This window comes from Podarcis melisellensis (assembly GCF_964234715.1).
Source record: "Podarcis melisellensis genome assembly, chromosome: 4".
In the NCBI taxonomy this organism is placed as follows: Eukaryota; Metazoa; Chordata; class Lepidosauria; order Squamata; family Lacertidae; genus Podarcis; species Podarcis melisellensis.
In genome coordinates this window covers 63,621,516-63,641,529 of record NC_138531.1, presented here as the reverse complement: position 1 = coordinate 63,641,529, position 20,014 = coordinate 63,621,516, and the positions used below count along the sequence as shown (strand labels likewise).

The window sequence follows — 20,014 nt, the reverse complement described above, 5'->3', positions numbered from 1 at the left end:
TCTCCAGAATGTGATATTGATCGTTATTATTCCAAGTTCACAGAAAGCAAACTGAAAATTGCAATCAAGTGATTTGATGTTCAAGCAGGGCTACTGAACTTAGGCTCCTTAAGTCAAATCCCAATGTACCATCCAATAGACCACATTAGTTCTATATTACATTGCTGTGCGCAGCAGGTGAATTTCATGGGCTATAGAGTGAGTTTATACAAGGTCTGTACAACGATCCCAGACTCCCATCATTCACTTTCTCACTGAACATGCAGTTTTACATTTAAAAATAGACCATATTTGATGCCGGAAAAGCAGCAATGTTGCTGTTCACAGACAAAGCTGCCTTTCAGAGTCATGACGGAGAATAATCCCAATGTGAGCTCTTCTTTGTTTGATAAAACAGGCACATAAATGAAAATGCTGGTCTCTTCAGCAACTCTGCTCCATAGAGTGTAGGGAAGGGGGCTTGATGATGAAAGTTTTTGGTGCACACAGATTCTATCAGTTAAACCTGTTCAGATCCATGGGACCCAACAAGACAAGAGAAATCACTTTATATCATCTTAAGTGTTCTAGATTTTAGGTGATAATGGCCACTTATGTAGGACGCTCAATTGCTTTCCAATAATAAAATGCTTTTATTTTCACTGGTAAAGCGATACTGAGAAAAGAACATTCATATTTCTCCACAAAACTTTTTGCATTTTCACAGCAGTGTTGTATATTCATGAACATGGTAAGTCAGAAAACTTGTGATTACTTCTGTGCAATCTGTTTAGGTCACTCAGTCTTTGTATTAACAGTTGTTGTTTTTTTTACAACTACAGAAGTGCAATTTTGAAAAGTGTTTTTAGAATCATTATTTAAATGTTTAAAAATTTAAAGACACAGATTTTATCTATTTTTTTGATGTTTCAGTGTTATTGATTAGTTTGTATTGATACAATTGTCTTGAGGCCTAATAACAGCTGGAAGTTTGTTTAATATCCTGGCTTGTTGTGAAGCTTGTAACCAGTTTCCCAGTTGGGATGTAATGGAAAGCTATGGTTAAGCCTGCTGGTTTAACTGGTTGGATTATGAAGGGGAGAGTTGAAGGCTGTGTGCATGGGACAAAAGAGTTGCCAATATCTTAGTTTATAATTTATATTTGGGTTTATTTGGGGCAGAGCATTTGCCCACTTGCATATTAAAATCCCATGGTGCCATTCAGATGAACAGATTACAGCAACCTTCTCCTCCGACTGGATTTTCCCTTGGGAAATGCCCTAATTCTTGGGCTTTCAGCAGTGTTCCATGTGCATGCATTCTATTACAGAGAGCAAAGAATGTTTATGACAGAAACGAAGATTTCAAGAATTATTATCAAGACACCTCCAAAACCAGAATGCAATCTAGACTAGATATTAAAAGGACCAGCAAATTTTTGTTGTGATTGATGACATCTATGCTATAAACAACTTCACAATGGTTGTGAGCCTCTATTTTCAAAGAAAAACAAGGAAATGCACTTGGAAAAGTTTGACAATGTAGTCAATCTTTAATTTCAAAACCCCATATTTAGTCCTGTTTCTCAAGTACTTTCTCCTTTTTCAGACACTGCTTTCTTCTTTTGTGTAAAGGCAAAGAACAATTAACTTGAGCCAATTCTGTGAGGTTCCGACAGCCCACTCTGAAAACCCCATTCATCTTTACAACCACCTATTAAGACAGGGCTGGTGAACTAGATCCAGCCAGCAGGCCAGGTCCTAGGTTCTTCCAAATCCAGCCTACCACTTCGACAGTCGGGTGATAAATTATTCCTCTGTGGTGTGGCAAGTTGCACTAGAAAAGAAAATCCAAGCTAAGTGAGCCTTGAAGCTACAGCCGATAAAATGACAGGCAGTGACTTTAGCCCTGCTTTCAACAGGCATCCTTCCAGTCCCAGTAGGTTTACTCTTACCACAGATCAGCAGTGACAGCAAACCTCCTTTCCCAATACACAACCAGGAGTGCACTTTAAGGCTCCCAACTGCGCATTAGCAGCTGCATCTCTACCTGCCCCACACCTGAAATTAGGTCTGCAGGCTGGAGGTTCCCTACCTGATTTAAGATAACATATTTATCCAATTGCAAATACAGATGTGAAATTGAGGCTGAAAAGGGAGCATAGTGCAACTTAAATGATTGATTTAAGCAGATAATCAGGCTGCGAGACTTTTAAACAAACCCCAAAGAGCTGACAGATTTGCCCCCTTTCAAGTCTAATCTGTGCAGTACACAGACTCCCTCACCCACCTTGACCTGTCACATATAAATACACCCACTTCTCATGTATGCTAGCCAATGTGCACATAAAGCCCAGTACAAGAGTTTTGCACTTCACCCGGGTATTCGACTTCTGGTTTGCGAAGGCCGGCAGCCAAATGTAGAAACCAGGAAAGCTATGCATTCAAGAGCTCCCCCCCCCCCCCGCTGCCTTCACCCTGTATAAATCGGGCCTTTGTTCAAACAAGCCTTTACTTAATGATCACCCCGGGACACCTTGAATAAAATTTCCAAATAAATTGCACGACAGCACATTTTCTTTTCAGATAGGAGCAGGTGCATTAAAAAAACAGCAAGCAAGCGGCATAGCTAGAATGAGATTACACAGAAGTAAAAAACAACCGGCAGATAGATTTGCAGAGTCCCTTTTGTTAACCGGAACCCCAGTTGCTGGAGAAGCCCGCCGGGTGCCGTCCCTTAAGGCGCCTCCTTCGACCCAGACACTACCGAGCACTCCCAGCTGAAAGGGAGCCGCTGTCGCCCTACGGGCGTAGCCAAGGGGGGTGGGACAGGGAGGGGCAGCTGCCCCACCCCTAAATCCATAAAAGTACGTAGTTGAGGTTCTGCTCCCCCACAACAAAAATCCTGCCTACGCCCCTGCGTCGCCCTCCTCTCAGCCTCTTCCCCGGTCGCTTCTTCAGCTCCGTCCTCCTCATCCCCCAAAGCCTCGCCTCTATGGGACTCGCGCAAGTTTAATATCGGAAATGCAGGTTATGTGAGCGGCTCTAATATCCTATCTCTAAGGCCCCCTCTTGACCCTCCCAGCTATAAACATGTATAGATATATACATGTATAGATGTATGGTGGATGTCTCTCTATATTCAGACCCTAGTTTGCCTTTCTTCTCCTGGGTTACAAATGAGAGTTACCCATAGAAAACAACGGAATGCGCTCGCTCGCGCTCTCTCTCTCATATATATATATATATATATATATGCTTTCGTAGATTTTCACGGGTACAGGAATGCAGGTTTTGGTGTCCTCGGGTGTCTTCCCGTGTAAAAGTTGGGGTGTCTAGGCGACGTTTCGACGAGGTCTCACTCGTCATCTTCAGGCTGGTGCTTTCGGCTTCTTGTTACTGGAACAGAGCAGGATCTCAGTGTTTGAGTTCCTATAAATACTGTTGAGGGGGTGTGGTGTATAGCCTCCAATGTTCTGGGCAGAGAGGAAGTTCCCAGGCTAGTGTGCCTTTTCTTCTTTTGTTCCTTAATTACTTGAGGGATATCTTGAGTGATTTCTTGAGTGATATCCTGAGTACCACTTAGGTGGGTCATTAGGTGTGGATTAGTTGCTAAAGTCTTTGTGTCTTGACCTCTTGAACTTTGTGAAGAGTTTTTCTGAGAAGATGGCTGTACTGCACTTAGTTGTGCTCTGGCTTGGCTTCGTGTATAGGGGCGAGCTGTGGTTTTGTGGCCTGTGTCAGCCAGATCTGTGTAGGGATTGCAGGGGGGTGCAGCATCCGGAGGTGCCACCATGGTTTGGCTACTGGATGGTGTCTGTAATTTATCTGTGGAGAGGGTCTGGGTTTGGGTCTGGTGTGGTTGATTGGTGATAGCGTTCTGTGTGCCTCTGGATCTGGTGTCAGTTTTTGTGGGGAGGGCTAATTTCCAGATGTCTGGCAAGCGGGATGTGTCGTCACGCTTGTTCATGTTGTGAGGGTGTTTCTCTATCTCGATGGCTTCCATGATTATTCTCTTGTGGTGATGTTCCATGTTAAAGAGCAATTTGGAATCTGCAAAATTAATTTCGTTTTTTTTTTATAAAAATTTTTATTAAGATTTTTTACAGATACATATTTAACAAACAAAATAGGTTTCATAACATCTTTTCATTCTATTGCGGACTCCCTCACGTCTCCCGCTTCCACTCTCATCATTAAAAACGAATTTTTCCAAGCAAATTATCATCTTGTTTATACTCTTAAGTGCAATGTTTAGGTTAAACTCAAATAAAAAATTATAATTTAATGGTAGACAGTTATTTCTGCTCTGGCTTCCTTGTTAGGATTCAACCAAATTACAATACTTTTGTAGATAAATCTTAAATTTCTTCCAGTCTTCTTCAACCCTCTCCTCTCCCAGGTCGCGGATTCTGCCAGTCATCTCAGCCAGTTGCATATAGTCCATCAGCTGCATCTGCCATTCTTCCAGTGTTGGTAGATCTTGGGTTTTCCAGCTCTTAGCAATAAGTATCCTTGCCGCCGTTGTAGCGTACATAAAAAATGTTCTATCCTTCTTTAACACGTTCTGGCCGACCATGCCCAGAAGGAAGGCCTCTGGTTTCTTGGTGAAGGTATACTTAAATACCTTTTTTAACTCATTATATATCATTTCCCAAAAGGCCTTCACTTTAGGGCAGGTCCACCAGAGGTGAAAGAATGTTCCTTCATTTTCCTTACATTTCCAACATTTGTTATCAGACGAATGGTATATTTTAGCCAATTTCACTGGGGTCATGTACCATCTATATATCATTTTCATTACATTTTCCTTCAGAGCATTACATGCTGTGAAGTTCAGCCCGGTAGTCCATAACCTTTCCCAGTCCTCAAACATAATGTTGTGCCCAATATCCTGGGCCCACTTTATCATAACCGATTTAACCAATTCGTCTTGTGTGTTCCATTTCAGCAGCAAGTTATACATTTTTGAAAGTACCTTGGTCTTAGGTTCTAGCAGTTCTGTCTCCAGTTTCGATTTCTCCACCTGGAATCCTAACTTTTTATCAATCTTAAACACTTCCTTAATCTGAGCATAGTGTAACCAGTCTCGCACTTTATCTTTCATTTTCTCTAAACTCTGCAGTTTCCAATTGTCTCCATCCCTTTCTAGTATTTCCCAATATTTTGGCCAATTGGCCTCCATATTGGGTCTTTTTCGGGCCTTGGCCTCCAAAGGTGACAGCCACCTCGGTGTTTTGTTTTCTAATAAGTCTTTGTATCTTGTCCAGACGTTAAATATTGCTTGCAAAATTAATTTCGTGTCCTGTTTCTTTCATGTGTTGGAAAAGAGAGGAAGTTTTTTCTTCTTTATGAAATACCCTGCAAAGTCTGCCCAGCCACGTACATTGGACAAACAAACAGACGAATAAATGCACGTATCGCAGAACACAAGAATGCCGTCAAAAAAGAAGCACACAGAACGCTATCACCAATCAACCACACCAGACCCAAACCCAGACCCTCTCCACAGATAAATTACAGACACCATCCAGTAGCCAAACCATGGTGGCACCTCCGGATGCTGCACCCCCCTGCAATCCCTACACAGATCTGGCTGACACAGGCCACAAAACCACAGCTCGCCCCTATACACGAAGCCAAGCCAGAGCACAACTAAGTGCAGTACAGCCATCTTCTCAGAAAAACTCTTCACAAAGTTCAAGAGGTCAAGACACAAAGACTTTAGCAACTAATCCACACCTAATGACCCACCTAAGTGGTACTCAGGATATCACTCAAGAAATCACTCAAGATATCCCTCAAGTAATTAAGGAACAAAAGAAGAAAAGGCACACTAGCCTGGGAACTTCCTCTCTGCCCAGAACATTGGAGGCTATACACCACACCCCCTCAACAGTATTTATAGGAACTCAAACACTGAGATCCTGCTCTGTTCCAGTAACAAGAAGCCGAAAGCACCAGCCTGAAGATGACGAGTGAGACCTCGTCGAAACGTCGCCTAGACACCCCAACTTTTACACGGGAAGACACCCGAGGACACCAAAACCTGCATATATATATATATATATATATATATATATATATCATATATATATATATTTATATATATTTATATATTTATATATATATATATATATATATATATATATATATATATATATATATATATATATATATATATATAAACCCTTTTATGTAATATTTGCTATTGGGCAGAAGCGTGTTCCGCTTTTCCGAAGGCAGCAGCAGCAGCATAGGCAGTTCATGCTTCCCCCCAGCAGGTTAGATCTACAGTAATTTCGTTTTATTTTAGGTGGTTGGGGAAGCCGCCTAAAGAAACCGGGAAGTTCCATCTCCAGAAAAGGCGATGAGCTATTCTTCTCATTTCCTATCTCTATGTCCTATGACTCCGTGGCCCCGCCTCCCCGATCGTGGCGCCTTGTAATGAGGCAGCGGAAAGGGGGCGGGGCCAAGTCGAGGTGCTCTGAGCTGACGCTCGCGAGCCCGACTGAGTAAGGGGAGAAGTGGCCGTTGGGACTTGGGGAGGGGGAGAGGTTGAGTGTGTGAGAGAGACGCATCTCTCCCCTTCGGGAGGGTTTTCTCTCCACTATGAGCTTCCTGATTGACTCCAGCATCATGGTCGTATCTCAGGTAACGAGGCCCCCGCTCCTTCCCTCTTTCTCCCCCCCCCCACGCAGCCACAGCTATGTCACCCCCCCCCCCGAAAAAGGAGTTGGAATTTCCTAGTCTCCTCATTCCCACTTAAGCTCGGCAGAACGAGGCGATAGGAAGGTGGACGGGACCACTTCCGGCTGCAGGTGGAGGAAGATGGACTGTACCATTTTTGAAAGTGGGCGGGAGGAGAGACCCACATTTTCCATTAGCTTCAATATGATAAAAAGGAAAAAAGAGAGACAAGCTCGGTGGCACAGAAGGGATTGGGCTGGGTTGGAACTTCTCTGCTTGCAGAGCTCTCTCTTTCCAGATTTTTCACTTGCAGGAACCTCCAGGAGCAATGACATTTACCTGTACTCTGAAGAGGTGCACCTGTTCTGCCAGCTCATTGTGCAGCATCTGTAGACTAGGCCTCTGCCAGCTTATGCCAAAATAGAGTGGGAGGTGGGCTAGGGCCCTCCCACCTTATCATGTGGCAAGCGCTCTCTCTGTCTCTCCCTCCCTGCCAACTGCAAGCTTTCAACATGTTTCCCATGTTTGTTAAAGGGGATGCTGCATTTCAGAAGTGGCTTATGGGGTCCATTTTTATCCATGGATCTTCAGATTGCTTGTGGGGTTCTTGGCATACTTGGTTTGTGGTATTATTATAAATTAAACTGCCTACTTGCTTGTTATACCAAAGGCGTCTAAGGGAGTTGCAACTTAAGAACATAAGAAAAAGTAAAAGCACATTGTAACCTACCCATTTACACAAAAGCATATGTGGGTCATGAGCACAGGAAATTCCTTTGTAAGGATGACCATGTTTATATTTCATATCTTGGGTGTCCTAGTGTGTTAGGGTGGATTACAGTTCTTTAAAATAAACGTTTACAAATAGTTCAAAACTCAAGTACTTATGGCCAGACTTTTGTTAGTTTTTTGAAGGATGTTGAAACATAGACGTTTATAATCAGCATTTTCTTAAGTTGTATGCTGGACTTTTAAACTGCTGCTATGCTTTAGTTGGATAATATATGTATTTTTAAAACTGTTTTATGGTGTTGTTATGCAAGCCACTTTGGAAGAGATTTGTCTTGAAAGGTGGCATAAACAAATACAATAGGATTGCATTGTCAGTGTTCTAATGACACATACTTCCAGAAGTTCAAAACCTTGAATAAAAAGTATATTGATTCCCACTCTCTTCTGTTTTTAATGTGCCAGAACAAATAGATGAAGTATTGCTGCTATCTTCTCATGTGGCATGGTTTCAGTGTTTAAAACTCCCATTGTTCAAGGTGCATTTTGCAACAGGGAATTTCATTAGCACGAGCAGTTTCTTATCTCTGTGTGCAGTACTGTGCCTCAGATTTCAGATTAAAACTGTAGAGTGGAAGGAAAGGAGAATGCTTTTCTGGCTCCCCATGTCCAGCTACTCTCTGAAGACTGGAGAAGAGACCCTCTTAAGAATATTACGGGGGTGGGCAGGGGAAGGACTAGACCATGTGAAAAATGAACATAATATTTTATCTGCAGTTTATTTTCAGCTTTGTATTCTTGTTATAAAAAAGCACACCTAGACATTCTGTTGTTGCACCCATAACCTAGGTTTAAGGTGCTATTTAGCTCCTAGTTTTCATAATCTCAGTTTCTAACACTGCATGGCTTCATATTTTAGAAACCTCTCCCCCCCCCCCCAATACTGTTTATTTGTTCTAGGAAAAAACAAATCCCAATCTAGTTACACCACAGTTTAGAAACAACTTTTATTTTAGTGTATCAAGTATCTTACTTTGAAAGCAGAAATATACTTGCATGTACTAAGAAATTTTAAGATTTCAGAATTTTGAAACGGCAAAATTTGAAACCGTTAACTGCCCTTCTGTCCCTCTGCAGGTGCTGTTTTTTGGATTTGGGTGGCTGTTCTTCATGCGTCGGCTCTTCAAAGATTATGAGGTGGGGACCACCAACTGTAACTTTATTGTGACCTGAAAGTGAAACTGCCAATATAGGAAGATATAAAGTTGAGTTCAAATAATTTAGGAAACAATCCTGAAGCAGATGTCAGTGGTTCTGCAGGATCCTAAGCATCCTTGTTCTCCTGAAATGTCCCCAAACTGGCTGCAAAATTCTGCCACTCCTGGATTTATTTTCTCCTATAGTGGTCAGTGAGGGAAACCTTACAGAAACTGACCATGACAGGAAGAATAAGAAAAAGCCTGTTCCTCCACCTTCTGCCCTGGCTGGCAGTTTCTCTGCTGGGAATCTCACTCCTTCAGATTGTTATACCATCTTATACCTGCTTACCTGAAAAGAAGCCCTCTTGAACTCAGGGGCTTACTTAGGAAGCCACCTTATACCAATCCAGATGTTAACAAATGACAACTCCCATCAGCCTCAGCAGGCATGGACAGTGGCTAGGGATGATGGGAGTTGTAGTTCAGCAAGAACTGGAGGGCCAAAGGCTCTGCACACCTGCTCTACTAAGGCCATAAGCCTAAGCACATTCATTTGAGTACAAACCTCATTGAGATATAGTTGTGAGTAGTTATTCATTGGAGTGGACTTTAGGACTCCTTACTGTTATGTTTGTTTGATCAGTTGTCATAAAACACAGTTTAGAGTTAATTTGCTTACAATTTTAAAAAGGTTTTCTGCATTTAATCAGATGTCAGAGAAAATAGTTACAGGAGGTGAAATAATTATCTGTTAACCTATCAATAAAGGCTTATTTGAGAACTTGGGTATAGGTCCCATTATATGTGTACATCTTAAAGCACCGGCATTTTCTTTCCACTCAGAAATGAATGTCAAATACTTTGCTTGTGGAAGTGACTTCTGTTTCTGCTCTACTGGCTTTATTACAGGTGCGACAGTATGTTGTACAGGTTGTCTTCTCTGTCACCTTTGCGTTTTCCTGCACCATGTTTGAACTTATCATTTTTGAGATACTAGGGGTCCTAAACAGCAGGTAAGCATAGCAGCTAATGTTAGAATGTTTCAGAAGGACTGTCACCTTAATGCCTTTGATGGGCTTATTTATTTGTTTCGTCCTGGTCCTGTCAAGTTATAAATGATTAAGAATGATTTTAAAATTTCCTCTGTGGTGATGATCTGGTAGTGAACAGCCCTTCTTTTATTTTCCAGCTCTAGGTATTTTCACTGGAAGTTGAACCTCTGTGTGATTTTGCTTGTCCTTGTATTCATGGTTCCCTTTTACATCGGCTACTTTGTTGTGAGCAACATCCGATTGTGTAAGTTTGCATGTACTTCAAAACACTATAGTGGCCCAAGCGCTTTAGGTTGCCAGCCAAAGTAACACTTGTCATTCCAAATAGATAACGACCTTAATAATTTTTGACTTTCTTTGTTATTAATTTTAGTGCACAGACACAGACTGCTTTTTGCCTGTGTTGTCTGGCTAACATTTATGTATTTCTTCTGGAAACTGGGGGATCCATTTCCTATCCTCAGTCCAAAACATGGTGAGTTTCATACAACAGTTCAGTTCATTGTCTGCTGCTTATGAGCTCCCTGAAATGAATCACTGTGTGTAGCGTACAGTATCTGTACATAGCATACCTGACTATTTATGCTTGATCTGTGCTGACAAAAGGGACCCACATGTTTAATGGTATTGTGGGGAAAAGTCAGGATCTCTGAATTAATGAGTGGTTTTTGTTGACACCTGATAGATCAGATACTCATACCACACAATCCAGTGCATATTTGCTCATAGGTCTCTTTCTTAGACTGCGGTTCTAACTATGTTTACTCAAAAGTAAGACCTGTTGAATTCAATGGGGCTTACTTCCAGGTGAGTGGGGTTAGGACTGCAGCCTTGGATGCTGCTTATGTCACCAGGATCTTTGTTAGCCCTCTAAAGTTGCAACAGAGACCTGCAGTCACATGCTTGTTTTTAAAAATAGTAAGTCCTGAGGAAATCCTGACCTATAAAATTTATTATTTCTAGAAAGAATTTTTCAGCACATGGTCCTTCAGAAATTGAGCATTCCTGTATTCCTTTGCTTATCGCAAGAGGTGTATGAGATGGCACAACATTTTTTCTAGTATCCTTACAGAAGAGTATTCACATCGCTTTGGAATTATGCCAGTAGATGCTAAATAACTGAAGTTATGCTAGGAATTTTAGAACAAAATGATTTGTGCAAATGTAACTATGGTGCTTTTCAGTATTCTCGAGAACATAGTGACAGAATTAACTTAATATTTTCTTTTCTGTTAGGAATTCTATCCATAGAACAACTCATCAGTCGAGTGGGAGTGATTGGGGTGACCCTCATGGCTCTACTTTCGGGGTTTGGTGCAGTCAATTGCCCATACACTTATATGTCTTATTTTCTCAGGTAAATGGTGTTTCCTGATTTTTGTATCCTTCAGCGCCAAGTTTTCAGAAATGCCTCCTCAGAGTTGGTAGTTCCACCCCCATCCCCTCTGTGAGATGCTGATTCTAGCATTATATGTGCAGTCTTTTTATTGACCCTATTTAGAATATGAGTACAGTGGTACCTTGGGTTACAGACGCTTCAGGTTATGGGTTTTCAGGTTGCGCACCGCACCAAACCTGGAAGTACCAGAATGGGTTACTTTCGGGTTTCGGCGCTCGCGCATACACAGAAGTGCTAAATCGCACTTTGCGTATGCGCAGAAGCGCTGAATCGCAACCCACACGTGTGCAGACGCTGCACTGCGGGTTGCGAATGTGCCTCCCGCACGGATCACGTTCGCAACCCGAGGTTCTACTGTATTATGCTCCACTGGAACTGGGTTAAGAGGAGTGGCTCAAAATTGGGGAAGCTTGGGTTGGACATTACTATTATTGGAAGTCAGAACCATATCAATAGGTTTGTATGGGTGTCTGTTACAGGAATGTGACAGATGCAGACATTCTAGCTCTGGAGCGCCGTCTCCTCCAAACCATGGACATGATCATCAGCAAGAAGAAAAGGTGAGACCAACTACAGCAGGAAATCCTTTTACTTCTTTTGAAGTAACTTCATTACACAAACTTGCCAGTTCATGGATGATTTTTGTCGTTTAGAGGATCAGAGAATAACAGAGCTAAAATAGTTAAAAAACTGATGAACCGGATGGACTGAGTTTGTTTAAAATATTCTTATACTAGCTCTTTATTATTATTATTTTAAAAAAACATGAGGCGGTTAACAAAAATACAACTTATTAAAATTGTGATAAAGCAAAAATATAAGAGCTCTACAAAAATAAAAACCAATATAAAACAACCCATAGCAGATATTACAAGGTCCCAGGAGGTAGATATTGAAGGCCTGCAAAGGCCTGGGAGAAAAACTCAGTTTTAAGCAATCGCAGAATGAACATAATTGGTCGCTGCTTGCCTTTTACAAGAGAGGTGATGATTCCACAAGTGGGTTCCTCTCCTGACAAAGGGCTTCCATTTTGGCTACTTTGGTCCCCAAACCATGCTGAAATGACTCGTATCCATTTCTTCCAAGAGTGCCTTGAGCTGAGCTGCCACCACCCTTGTGTTGTGCCATTAGATGTGAATTAGATGCCACAGGAAGGGGAGTCAGTTGAAGTAGCCTCTATGTTGTGCCTGTTTCATATGCTCCATGAGGCACCCAAGTTTTGATTTTCATGGGTAGAACTGCCAACTGCATAAATAATACTGATCATGTTTTCAGTAAAGAAGTTTCTATGTTATATTATGATGAATTGTTTCAGGATGACATGAGCTGCACTGATAGATAGCATATAAATGATGACATAAGTAAAATAAACGTAAACTTTGTGAACTAATGCTGTTACTTTAATAGCTGAAGTCTGCAGAAAAGCTTTGTATTATCATTATTACCTAGGAGCAAAATAAAATAAATTATTTTATCAGTACCTAATTGCGGAGGCCTCCTGACTCTTACATCTTTAGACCCGGCCAATTTGGCCAACTATCGCCCAGTCTCAAATCTGCCATTCCTGGGCAAGGTGATTGAGCGGGTGGTTGCTGAACAACTCCAAGCACGCCTGGAGGAAACGGACCATTTGGATCCCTTCCAATCGGGATTCAGGCCTCACCATGGGACTGAAACTGCCTTGGTCGCGCTGGTTGATGATCTCCGGCGGGCTAGGGACAAAGGTGAGAGCTGTTTCCTAGTTCTGCTGGATCTCTCAGCGGCCTTTGACACCATCGACCATAACATCCTTCTGGACCGTCTAGAGGGGCTGGGAGCTGGGGGCACTGTCATACAGTGGTTCCGCTCCTTCCTCCTGGGCCGTGTCCAGAAAGTGGTGGTGGGGGGTGAGTGTTCAGACCCCTGGGCCCTCACTTGTGGGGTGCCTCAGGGTTCTGTCCTCTCCCCCATGCTTTTTAATATCTATATGAAGCCGCTGGGAGAGATCATCAGGGGGTTTGGACTGGGTGTTCATCAGTATGCAGATGACACCCAGCTCTACCTCTCCTTTAAATCAGAACCAGTGAGGGCGGTGAAGGTCCTGTGTGAGTGCCTGGAGGCGGTTGGAGGTTGGATGGCGGCTAACAGATTGAGGTTGAATCCTGACAAGACAGAAGTACTGTTTTTGGGGGACAGGAGGCGGGCAGGTGTGGAGGATTCCCTGGTCCTGAATGGGGTAACTGTGCCCCTGAAGGACCAGGTGCGCAGCCTGGGAGTCATTTTGGACTCACAGCTGTCCATGGAGGCGCAGGTTAACTCTGTGTCCAGGGCAGCTGTCTACCAGCTCCACCTGGTACGCAGGCTAAGACCCTACCTCCCCGCGGACTGTCTCGCCAGAGTGGTGCATGCTCTAGTTATCTCACGCTTGGACTACTGCAACGTGCTCTACGTGGGGCTACCTTTGAAGGTGACCCGGAAACTGCAATTAATCCAGAATGCGGCAGCTAGACTGGTGACTGGGAGTGGCCGCCGGGACCACATAACACCGGTTCTGAGAGATCTGCACTGGCTCCCAGTACGTTTCCGAGCACGATTCAAAGTGTTGGTGCTGACCTTTAAAGCCCTAAATGGCCTCGGTCCTGTATACCTGAAGGAGCGTCTCCACCCCCATCGTTCAGCCCGGACACTGAGATCCAGTGCCGAGGGCCTTCTGGCGGTTCCGTCATTGCGAGAAGTGAGGCTACAGGGAACCAGACAGAGGGCCTTCTCGGTAGTGGCGCCCGCCCTGTGGAACGCCCTCCCATCAGATGTCAAAGAGATAAAGAATTACCTGACATTCAGAAAACATCTTAAGGCAGCCCTGTTCAGGGAAGTTTTTAATATGTAATGCTGTACTGTTTTTAACACTGATTGGGAGCCGCCCAGAGTGGCTGGGGAAACTCAGCCAGATGGGCGGGGTATAAATAATAAATTATTATTATTATTATTATTATTACCTAATGACATGGAAGTCAGCTACTGATATTGCTTAGGAAATGCACAATTACCACTTTCCGGAATTGTGTTAATATACACTTTTTCAAAAGTTTGTCTGTTACGTTGATAGCAACGTTCTGAATTCCAGATTTTGAGTAATCTAAACTTTGAAATGTGATGATTTGTTTTTGGTTCTAGTTTGTATCTCTCTTTTTTAGCACTTGACTTTTCCTCCCAATCAGGATAGCGATGGTTCACAGAAACATGTTCCAGAGAGGGGAAGTTAACAACAAGCCCACTGGTTTCTGGGGGATGATAAAAAGTGTGGCATCATCTTCACCAGGCAGCGAAAGTATCCTTTATTTCCTTAGTTCTACTTTGGGGAATGGGAAAGGGGGAAACTATAATGGAGCTGAGTTAAGATAAAAGGAAAAGGGGGAAATGTAAGGCTCACATTTACTATTGTGCAGATAACAGACTATGCAGAATCCCTTACCTTCCACTCCTTGAGATTAGCATACCTCAAGAGTGAACAACTCTTAACTCAAGCCTAAGCACCAGGGCCTGATCTAGTGAGGGCACTTATGCTCATACCCACTTCTACATAAGTGAGAAATTATCATAGATGTTGGCTGATGGGAAATATGGAACTGGGCATGGATTTAGTTATGTAGCCTCAATATATCAGTACCATGCATTATCTTCCCTTCTATGTGCCTCGTTGCCTGACTGCAATGACAGTTGTGCTTTTTCCTGTCTGCTGGATATACCCAGTGACATGAGGCAGAAAACACACAGCAACATGATTTTCAGGGGACCCATATGCTGTCTTGGATTAGTATAGCTATATGTACAGTATATTTTAGTATACAACATGCATCATCAGTTGTAATCCTGCAGGTGGCAGCAGTGTACAGTTTCTGATTTGTAGCCCAGGAGTTAGACAGTAAAGGACCTGTTATTTCAGAAAATGTCAAGGCTTTTTTTTTTTCCTGCGATGGCTCAGGGATGAAAAGAAACATTGAAATATGTATTGTTTTTGGATGGTATTATACATGATTTTGTCCTTGACAACTGTCATTTACCAGATCTGGCAGTTATCCAGCAGGAGGTAGATGCTTTGGAGGAGCTGAGTCAGCAGCTTTTCTTGGAAACTGCTGACCTGCATGCTACCAAGGTGCAGGCAAAGGGGGACTGTTCTCATGCCTGATGGGTGGGTGAAAGGGAAAAAAGACTTTAGAAATCTACCAGCAAGCGAACATGATACAGGAGACATAGCTTTATGATACTCTGATAAGTAGCCATTAGCCTTCTCTGGGATCATGTCCCCTAGAGTAAACCACAATTTTATGTTGCATTTGGTTATCCCAGTCTAGATATATTTTTGTTCATATTATTGCTATTTGCAAGTCGTGATCACTTTTTAAAAAAATCTAACTCAAAATGACTTTTAAAAAGCAAGATAAAACTAAAGCAGAGTAAAAGCCCAAAATACATTCATAACACATCCCACTTACTTTAGTAGATAATTCTGCAGATAATTTAAGGCCCATGGCTTAGTGGAAGAGACAGAGTTTTGCCGGGTGCTTAAAAGTAGATAGTGATCAGTGCAGGTGTGCTTCCCTTTATTAATCAAGGCTTCATCAAGTGGTCAATATGTGTGCCTTATTGAAACTTATTGAAAGGGAGAGTATGCATGTTGTTGTAACATTAAGGGCATTCCTGGAAGCTTGGAGACCTGGGCTTATTCTGTTGTGTCACTTGAATTTATACTCTCCGGGGCCTATGCAAACGTGGCTCTGGCAGCACCTCACAGATTCTTCGTCTGTAAAGGGGCCTGCTTGCTTTTTCTGTCACATGGTCTGTATGAGATGGAAATTGTTTTATTTCATGTTAAGAAACCCATGAGATATGATGTGCTGGTTTTCGAATGCATCTGGATGCCTCCTGAACCTGAACATTTTCTTCTTTGCAGGAGAGGATAGAATACTCTAAAACATTCCAAGGGAAATACTTTAACTTTCTGGGCTACTTTTTCTCAATCTACTGTGTCTGGAAAATTTTTATGGTATGTATCTGTGCCATTGGAATGACAGTTTATATTTTGCAAAGGCTGTGCTTGGAAGGAGAGATTTCTGCATCTTGTGATCTTAATATGTAAATATTATTCAGCAGCTAGAGTTCAGGCAGTTTTTTAAATTGACCTCTCGTTGAATTTCAGTAAGACTGATTTTGAGGCCAGAGTGTGATGTCCATCTTATAACTACATAGTATCACTGGGCAGTATTGCCTGTCTCTTTGTGTGTGTGTGTGTGTGTGTGTGTGTGTGTGCGCGCATGTGTATGCACATCCATGCTTTGTAGCCTGTTTACCATGCTGGGCAATTTCCCATTAAAGCAGCGGTGTATGTGTGATGTTTTTAGTGAAGGTAGCTTAAGTAATATGATGCTTCTTTCTCTCTCATCAACAGGCAACAATCAATATTGTATTTGACAGAGTTGGAAAGACAGACCCAGTCACACGAGGAATTGAGATAACTGTGAACTATTTGGGGATCCAGTTTGATGTGAGGACTGTTTTAAAATCCACCTTCTTTCTTCAGTGTTCCTTTATTCTTATTTCATTCTACTCTGTTCTGAGCTGGATATTAATTCAATGTGCTAACTACTTCTAAAAATCTTTGTGGGTACTGAAGTGAGTGATTCTAAAACTTTAGAAAATTCATATTTTCAATAGAACTATGCATCTTTAAAATTTAAGTTCCAGTCTTCTGTTTGCCCAGAAGATGGCAGTACTCCTATCTTAGGTACTAGAGAATGCATTGGCCTAGATTAAACACCTATACACCTTTAGTCATTCTAAAAAGAAGTTTAAATCCAGTGATGTGTACACCAACCTGGTACGAACTCTTGGTTTATCTGCTATAGGTTTATATGAAAATATTCTTGCTTGAACTTCTCCAGAGAACATTGAATGCATAAACAATATCTGAAAATAAGCAGCCTACTAAATCCATACTCTGTAGATATGAGCATCTCTGTGAGCGTAACTGTTTCCTTTCTGTGTTATTGCAGGTGAAATTCTGGTCTCAGCATATTTCCTTTATCCTTGTTGGAATAATTATTGTCACCTCTATCAGGGGTTTATTGATTACACTCACAAAGGTAGGCCTGTACATAGTCTTATTATATATATAATGAGTATAAGCAGAAAAGTGTGAGTTCATCAGAACTTAGCTTTTAAGAATTTTGGGGCAGCACCACAAGGTTGGATCCCCTCCTTCCCCTTACAGCGGTTCTCAACCTGTGGGTCCCCAGATGTTGTTGGACTACAACTCCCATAATCCCTGAGCTCTGGCCTTGCTAGCTAGGGGTGATGGGAGTTGTAGTTCAACAACATCTGAGGACCCACAGGTTGAGAAAGGCTGTGTAGCATGTAGTTCCACCAACCTCATGATTTATGTTGTCATGCTGAGCTCTCCCTCCTTGAGCCACATTCTTCACTGGTGAAGGCAAGAGAGTGCTCCCAGTGTGTCTTTAACATGGATATATAAGTGACTGTTGGAATTGGAACCGTTTCTATTGGACAGCTAATGAGTTGTACGGACCATTTTGTTGGCTAGAAAGCCATGACATTATGCAACAGAATAGCCATTTCTACTGTCCCTTGAAATTTAATTAGAATGTTATACTTAGAACAACATACTGGATTACAGTGGTGCCCCGCAAGACGAATGCCTCGCAAGACGGAAAACCCGCTAGACGAAAGGGTTTTCCGTTTTGGAGGTGCTTCGCAAAACGAATTTCCTATGGGCTTGCTTTGCAAGACAAAAATGTCTTGCGAGTTCCTGCGGGGTTTTTTTCCTCCCCCCCCCTTTTCCCCAAGCCGCTAAGCCACTTATCAGCTGATCCGCTAAGCCGCTTATCAGCTGATCCTCTAAGGCCGCTAAGCCGCCAATAGCACTAATCTGCTAATGGGCTTGCTTCGCAAGACGAAAAAACCGCAAGACGAAGAGACTCGCAGAACGGATTCTTTTCGTCCTGCGAGGCACCACTGTATATATCTATATATAGATGGTTTTCTGTGTTTTGTCTTCCAGTTTTTCTATGCTATCTCAAGCAGCAAGTCTTCCAATGTCATTGTTCTGTTATTGGCACAAATAATGGTGAGTGTTTTAGCCCCAAATGGTGAACAGCTACTTCTTGCCCACTCTTAGCTATGTAAGCAGCTGGAAATGGGGATGCCTGATGTTTCCTCTCTCTCTTCTGCAGGGGATGTATTTTGTGTCTTCAGTGCTTCTGATTCGAATGAGTATGCCTCCAGAGTATCGCACCATCATTACGGAAGTTCTAGGAGAATTACAGTTTAACTTCTACCACCGCTGGTTTGATGTTATATTTCTGGTCAGTGCTCTCTCCAGCATCCTCTTCCTCTACCTGGCGCATAAGCAGGCTCCTGAAAAGCACATGGCACTCTGAATCCGTCTTGGTTCTTCACTGTGTGATGGACGAAAGCAAAGTATTTGGCATATTGCCATCTTTTTTTTGCGATGGATTATCAGTTCTTTGACAAGAACCAAATATGTCAGCGTAGGCAAAAGGAGAGGCAAGAAATAGCCCCAAGAAACAACCCTTGTGCTATAAGCATGTCCTTGAGTGGAAATAAATCACAAGGAGTGAAAGGGCAGCTCTCTCTAAAGCAGAATGGGAAGAAACAATTCTGTGATGTTTAGTAAGTGTGATTGGCAAGATGTCTGCTTTAATGTCTTAATCTGGAAGTAGTGATTCTGGAACCGAACATCTAAATAAACCAGCTTTTATAACAATTCGCAATACTGTTGTGATAACCCTACAGACTCTGGAAATGAGTTACTTCTCTGAAGATGGAATGAAGAGTGGTGAATTTCCAAGAGTCTGGATATTTCAAAAGCAGCTCTGGGCAGCTTGTGACCAATCAAACTGAATGTTGCTTGCCAGGGTTTTGTTCCTACCCTGTCTAGTGTTGGCACGTCACTGTATCATTAGTGGGCTGTGTAGCCCTCGTCAGAGAAGGTATATCTCAGCCCCTTTGCTGTTTCATGGGATCTTAGCTCAGTCCTTATCCATTTCCATTCCATATTGTAAGGAGAAATGATGCAGAAATTTGATAGCAAATATTCCTATGTATATTACATATATGATGTTGGTTTTCCTCCTTGTGGATCCCACTGTAACCTAACATATTGCTGATGAAACCTACCTCTTGATTCCAGAATTAGGTGTATCAGAGAAACCCTCCATATGGCTAGGAAGTGGATACTCAGGGCAATGATAAGGCAGCTCAGTGAGACATGGATTAAAAATGGTCATGTTGTAGTTAGGTAGATTCAAAAGCTCTCTTCTAATATTCATGAACAGACTGAAGAAGGGGCAGAGGAAATGCCTGAAAGAAGCAATTAATAAAGGCCTGCAGCTCCACTCTGTTTCCTCCCCAGCAAGAATGATCTATGAACTTTTTCTCTGCCACCCCTTCTGATGGGGAAGCAGTTGCCAGACTTAGTACTGATTGATTTGACTAGTGGGACAGCAGCTTCTGTTTATGGAAGAGAACAGGGAACCCTCCACCAAACAGACTGTGATTGGAAACTGAGCAGCAGCTTCTTCTTCTGCCTCCTCCGCACAGCACATGGCAGAGAGGGCCGTGGGCTGAAGAGAAAGGTGAAAGACCACCTGAGGCAGCAAGGGGGCAGAATGCATGGATGAAGGTTTGGAATCGTAGAAGATTTGGGTGAGGGTTGCTAGAGGAGGTCAAGGGATCTACTATATGTGGGAAATAAAAAAAAGGATAGCAAATATGATAAAAAATGAAATAAAAACCTTAGCCATGTATTTTCATGTGTATACATTTTGTAGTCTAAAGTTGGTTCACTTTTTTGTTAAGGCACCTTGTTTGACCTCATCTGCTATCAGAAAGAGGCAAAAGTAGGGTTCTGGTCAAATGGTAGGTTGCAGGAACAGAATCTTTCACATTCTG

General features: G+C 42.4%; 1 protein-coding gene and 1 long non-coding RNA gene across 2 annotated transcripts; one reads left to right on the top strand and one right to left on the bottom strand.

The window, feature by feature from the left end:
• Nucleotides 1–1,511: 1,511 nt before the first annotated feature.
• Nucleotides 1,512–3,007, bottom strand: LOC309368177. Its single transcript, XR_014167592.1, has 2 exons — nt 2,641–3,007; nt 1,512–1,815 (listed from the first exon to the last, which is right to left on the bottom strand). It is a non-coding gene; the product is annotated as an uncharacterized lncRNA (long non-coding RNA).
• Nucleotides 3,008–6,433: 3,426 nt separating this feature from the next.
• Nucleotides 6,434–19,869, top strand: GPR89B (G protein-coupled receptor 89B). The gene is made up of 14 exons (XM_081907885.1): nt 6,434–6,632; nt 8,535–8,594; nt 9,506–9,609; nt 9,786–9,892; nt 10,022–10,123; nt 10,885–11,005; nt 11,527–11,607; nt 14,245–14,354; nt 15,091–15,179; nt 15,978–16,070; nt 16,473–16,568; nt 17,077–17,166; nt 18,102–18,167; nt 18,274–19,869. Exons 1-14 carry the CDS (start codon nt 6,591–6,593, stop codon nt 18,478–18,480), a joined length of 1,368 nt encoding a protein of 455 aa, XP_081764011.1. The 5' UTR covers nt 6,434–6,590; the 3' UTR covers nt 18,481–19,869.
• Nucleotides 19,870–20,014: the final 145 nt, after the last annotated feature.

Bases quoted from the DNA above. Each gene is read 5' to 3' on its own strand.
- GPR89B (XM_081907885.1), top strand. From the start codon at position 6,591: ATGAGCTTCCTGATTGACTCCAGCATCATGGTCGTATCTCAG. The intron at 10,124-10,884 runs GTGAGTTTCATA...CTTTTCTGTTAG, and splicing joins TATCCTCAGTCCAAAACATG to GAATTCTATCCATAGAACAA. The intron at 18,168-18,273 runs GTGAGTGTTTTA...TCTCTTCTGCAG, and splicing joins TGTTATTGGCACAAATAATG to GGGATGTATTTTGTGTCTTC.